This window comes from Tubulanus polymorphus, chromosome 4, assembly GCF_964204645.1.
Source record: "Tubulanus polymorphus chromosome 4, tnTubPoly1.2, whole genome shotgun sequence".
NCBI lineage: Eukaryota > Metazoa > Nemertea > Palaeonemertea > Tubulaniformes > Tubulanidae > Tubulanus > Tubulanus polymorphus.
Genome location: NC_134028.1, coordinates 9,072,908 through 9,078,516, shown reverse-complemented (window position 1 = coordinate 9,078,516; position 5,609 = coordinate 9,072,908). Strand labels below are relative to the sequence as shown.

General features: G+C 40.9%; 1 protein-coding gene across 1 annotated transcript; it reads right to left on the bottom strand.

Annotated features, from left to right (window-relative positions):
* LOC141904586 (uncharacterized) lies at positions 1–4,435 on the bottom strand. Its single transcript, XM_074793200.1, has 3 exons — positions 3,372–4,435; positions 1,244–1,392; positions 1–261 (listed from the first exon to the last, which is right to left on the bottom strand). The coding sequence occupies exons 1-3, from the start codon at positions 4,433–4,435 to the stop codon at positions 113–115; spliced, it is 1,362 nt and encodes a 453-aa protein (XP_074649301.1). The 3' UTR covers positions 1–112.
* Positions 4,436–5,609: the final 1,174 nt, after the last annotated feature.

The window sequence follows — 5,609 nt, the reverse complement described above, 5'->3', positions numbered from 1 at the left end:
TTCCAAATTCCCTCATAAATAGACTCGTTCGCAGAAATGCCATTGATAAATCGGTTTTTCAGGATACATGTCAAATAGTCATACCCGTTCTATGGATTCGGTTTGGTTTTTTTCAGTCAATGATTAGACTTTTGTTCATGTTTTCTCTGAGGTATGCTATAAGTTCGGTCGTGGCACCGGGGCAGTTAGTCAATTCAATCTCCTGTAGATTGCGTAACTGCGACAACCCTGACAGCCCTCCAGACGATAACTGACTACAGCCTAAAACGAAATGAATACACAAATTGATCGGATACGAACTCAAAATTCCGACAACACATCTTTAAAAAAGTAATGAAGTAAACGTGACGAATTTTGTCATCAGTGGTTTCAAACCCTACTAAATTCAATTTAGGACCGAAATGCTGAGACGCAGTTTACGTCTCAGACCGGTATCGATGAACTTTAGACACTTTTTCAACGCAAATCAGGCATTAGAAAATGGGGACAGATTTGCCAAAATTCAATGCCCATAGCCTCAGCACACTGGTCGAATAACTCGGCACACTCAATCGCAGCCGAATTCATTTTGGAAAATGTGTCACTTTTCCACGCAGGCATCGTTTATGTGGTACCAACTACCAAGGTTAAGTGCGAGACCATGACCAACAAATGCTGGCTGTCGGAGAACAAGTTGTGGACTGTGTCATAGAATGAAATGCCTCCCATTATTCATGTCCCCTGGCAACAGATCTCAGGATTAAGAGTTGGGGCAAGGGCCAACAGCCCCATTATGACTCTCCACTTAATCCACCAATCTATTGTTGAGGGCATCTGATATTGGAGAATCAAGTACGCACAGTTGGAGATTTCGGCTAACAACCATCCATCCAGCCAGAACGGGCAAGCGACTGGTGGGGTTCATTTTTGGCAACATCGTTGATTGTACATGTACCAACAGTAAGAAAAAGGTAAGACCAAGAAAATGCTGGCTGTCAGAAAATATCGAGGACCGGCCTTAGTGTTCAAAGACATGGAATAGTTGCTCGAGATGTTGCTACCATCGGTATAATTATAAATATACTACTACTGGTCGACCGCAAGCTTCGACCAACCCTTTCTGTCCGCGGAAATGTCCGCGGTGCTCCGTGGGGACAGGTGGTTGTTATGATCTACAGCAGTCGCTGAATATAATTCAGGTAGGAGATGTCGATGCGCTATTGCATGGTATATTGATTAAAAAACATGCATTCCCGATGCTTACCGGCTAATGAGAGTACTTTAAGATTTTTCATGGTGTAGAGGTGCTGCAAACCAAAATCTCGTATCAGCGTACACCATCGTAGAAACAATTTCACCAGTGACGTCATTGTTGACAAATAACCGACCCCCATGTCTGTTATGTGGTTACACCTAGCGAACGGGAATGTGAAGGTCAATTAACAAGTTGAAGGTCAATTAAAAAGCACCAATAAGAAAATTGAGAAGTTAGGGAATGGAAACTAGAGAGAATGGAAAATAATCAGAAAATGGAAATTCAAGTATATATAATATTGTATACAAGATGGGCAAACTGATTTAGACAATGGAGGAATTGATTTGACAATAATGGTGAAATTTACAAGGTACGTATAGTCGTAACGGCAGTATTCTAGTAACGCTATTTTGCATTTACTTGAATAATACCATATTGGCAAAACATACACCTCCATATTGGCAAGGCGTACACCTCTAATTGTTAAAGAAATTGAGAAACAGGGATTCATGAATGAATGGAGAAACCGTAAAGGAATGGAGAAATTTACTACACATACGTAGCAAAATTAACTCGCAATTAGAGAAATAGAGAACTTGGTATGAAAATGCAGAAATTGATAAGAGAATGGAGATTTATGTTAATTTTCAAAATGAAAAAAAGAAAACAATTATCGAACATGTGATATGAATATGAATTCGAACGAAACTGGAAAATGATCTGACAATTAGAAACGTTTAGAAATATGTACTAGATAGCAAAATTTTGAGAAACCAAGGTAAGCGCAACAATAGGACAATTCGATCAGGAATAAGAAATATTGGATAAACTGGGAGTGATCTTTGGGCGAGTAATTTAAAGCGACATTTTTAATAGATTCATAGATTTTCACTGAGATTGAATTTCTGGGTGCTTGGATCCCTACGGGACACAGCCTGCGCCTCCATTGGCTTTCCAAGCATCCAGCCTCGTATATATGTAAATTGTTTATAATCTATATATCATTTATACTGATGTACATGGCGAAATAAATATTATTATGGACTGATTTTACGTGTTGGAATTTGGGATAAAATCAGGCATCGTTGTCCGAATTTTCACGCTTGCCACCTGGCGGATCCCTGCTTGCCACTAGCGGAATCCCTGATTGCCACAGTCGACTGCAGAGTTCTCATTAAATTACTTAATACGTATATAACTGTTTTTCCATGTACGGTATTCAGGGGCAGATCTAGGCCCGAATTCAATGGGTAGCACTCATTCAAGAGGGCACCTGTCCGGATTTGTATTACCACGACGAGGCGAGCACCGAAGGTACGAAGCCACCAAGGGGTTTAGAATCAGTTTAAAATTTGAAGCCCAGCTATCAGAGCATCTGAGGCATCAAAATGGCAAAAATACCATTGTCTGAATTTTAGGCAATAACATACCACTTTTAGTATTTATTGCAATTTGAACGTGCCCCTTTTAGAATGTGATATAAAAGTTATTGAGTGATATTTTTGAGCTAACTATTCTTTTAGCCCTTTTCTGAATTTTTTATGAACGTGCCCTTTTGGCAATACAATGTGCCTTTAGGATTTTTTTGGCAATTTGAGCTTGCTGATAGTCATTGTGTCGTGCCCTGTCAGAGCACTTCAGTAATATGATTGAATGCGCCCTCATTTTGGAGATTAATTCCGCCCTGAACAGGATTTTTCAAACTATTTTTGGAGCCCTTTTCTGAATTTTTGGCAATATAACGTGCCATTTTTCGCAATAAAATGTGCCCTTTTTGACAATAAAACATGCCCTTTTTGGCAATATAACGTGCCTTTTGGCAATTGATTCAATAATATGTGCCATTTTTTGGTAATTGATTCAGTAAAATGTGCCCTTTTTGCAATATAACGTGCCCTTTCCGACAATAATTCGAATTCTAATTCATTTCCTAGGCCCGGACGCCGGATTTTGCGGGCGCTGTAGCGGGCCGGACGGTATTTTTATGAGAATCTTTTTGAAAAGGGCACTTGACAAATTCAAGGGGTCGCACGTGCCGCAGGTGCGACCCCTGTATCCACCCCTGGTATTCGATTCAAATGATTGAAAACAAAAACTACAGCGAAACCTACTAAGCTTACATATATAGGCTACGTACCTGTCCAGCGTTAGTTCTTCGAGTTGCCCCAAATCACAAGCGATATATTCAAGGGCCCTGTCGGTTATTCGAGGACACCAGGACAAATCGAGACTTTTCAGTTTTCTTAGGTTTTCAGCGATCAGCTCGACACCGTCGTCGGTTATTTTACTGCACCCGGCCAAACTGAGCACGGTCAGATTGGGCAGGGAATGAACGATATTAACGATACCGTGATTAGTGATCTCCCAGCACGACTGTAACCGCAGAACGCACAGAGTGTAACTCTGTTTTGAGCTGAAGAAAGCCAGCGCAGAGTCGGTGACATGGTACGCTTGTAGATTCAGTTCGTACAACGACGGCAGAAGCTGCGATATCGCACCAACGCTGTCGTCTGCTACGTTAATACAGTCGCTTATACTCAACGAAATTACTTTCGAGTTCAGACATGACCACAGTCCAGCTTCGGTGATTTCGTTACATCCCGATAATTCCAGTCGATAAATACAGATCATTTTCTCCAGTAACGTCTCCAACCCGTAATCAGTGATGTTTGAACACCGTAGGCTGGCCGAGCGAATGTGTTTGCGCGATGGCGGAAAATTAGTTATGAATTCGTTGACGTCAACATCCGTGGCACCGAATAAACACACCGAATCGAACCCGCGCATCTGTAAACTTTGGTAGAATTTTAATCGCCCCGGTTCATCTTTACTCCAGTCTCGGCATTTAATCACAGGAGTAACTCCAACCCAATATTGTATCTGATAAATCGTATCCCTCCATTTACAGCAAACTTGCGCCAAAAGCCCGCGCTCTTGCGGCGAAAAATAATACATGAATTTGGAGAGAAACTGGTCATCGTTCCAGATATCTTTGACGTATGGTAATTTCTTCAGATACCAGTCGTTTATCTTGGCGTTCGGTTTGGTTTTGTTATAGCCTGGTTTGCTGCTGCTGCTACATTTAGCCGAGGTTGTTTCCGAGCCTTTTTGTGCGCCGTCCTGAGACAGAGATTTATAACCGATTCGTAATCCGCGAATTCCATTGGTGAGATCCACGCAAGCTTTAGCGATCGACGACATTTTACACGATCCAGACATTTAATATCCGACTACAATATGGAGAGAACCCTACCCTTTCAACATTTCCACCGGTTTTCCATTGTGTGAATGCGATCAGAACATCTTTTCGAAGCTAAATCGAAACATGTTCAGATCCCGTATTTCTGTATGACGGTTTCTGGTGTAAAGCATCCTAAACAGAGCCGTTTATTCCGTGGAAATGTATATCGGATTTATTCGGCCATATTTTCTGCAGCATCTTATGCTGGTTGCAGCGTGATGACGTCATAACGCTACTGCCTCATTTTCAAACGTTGATGCACGGCTGCAGCGTTAGCGGATCGATACGGTTCAGATGATAGAGTATATGTGTACTACTGGATGCATGATCGTTCAATCAATAATCACAACCCCCTGTAGTGTCATTACTACACTCAGCGTTTCTTCTTCCAAGAAACAAATGACTTTCTACCACTGTTTTATTACAAACACCATTACCATCCATATCATAATTTTATCATCATAAAAATACCTAACGCAATCACGTTTAGGACTTACTTTTGTATCTCGGATATTGGATCGAAAAAAAGCGAATACAATGTACTTATAGCGATGTAATCAGATTATCCTTCCCGCTCTCTCAATTTATCCCATAGTATATATAGCTATATGTATCGTAATGAAGACAATTTTAATGCATTATCCGTGGATCTCGCTAAATTCGGATCACCTGGGACTGGACAATTTGTCCGCATTAAAACAAAATCCGAATTATGTTCTCTCACTTGAATAGAAATCCCCTATTGGGGACTGTAATCTTAGTCCGAAATAAGTGAAAATCCGAATAAAACCGATACGAATTAAGCGAGTAATACTGTACTAGAGATTAACATTTTATACTTTCTTCTGTATTGGTGTACCCTACAGGGGACTGTAGTTATATTCTGAAATAAGTGAAATTCCGAATAAAGCATTATGAGGTTAATTTGTCTTCTTTATTGGTGGCGACGGCGACTTCGACAACAGGGCGGGCGATTGTCTCACCGAGTTCTAGCAGTTCATGGGAACGTTGAGTAACGACAGGAAAATGGAAACTTTCCACCAGTTTAGTATGTACGCAGCTGAAGTGTCTCCGGAATGTGACAAATAATCCGCATCAACGAAGTCATAACGAAAAAGATAGTTTCATTAAAAT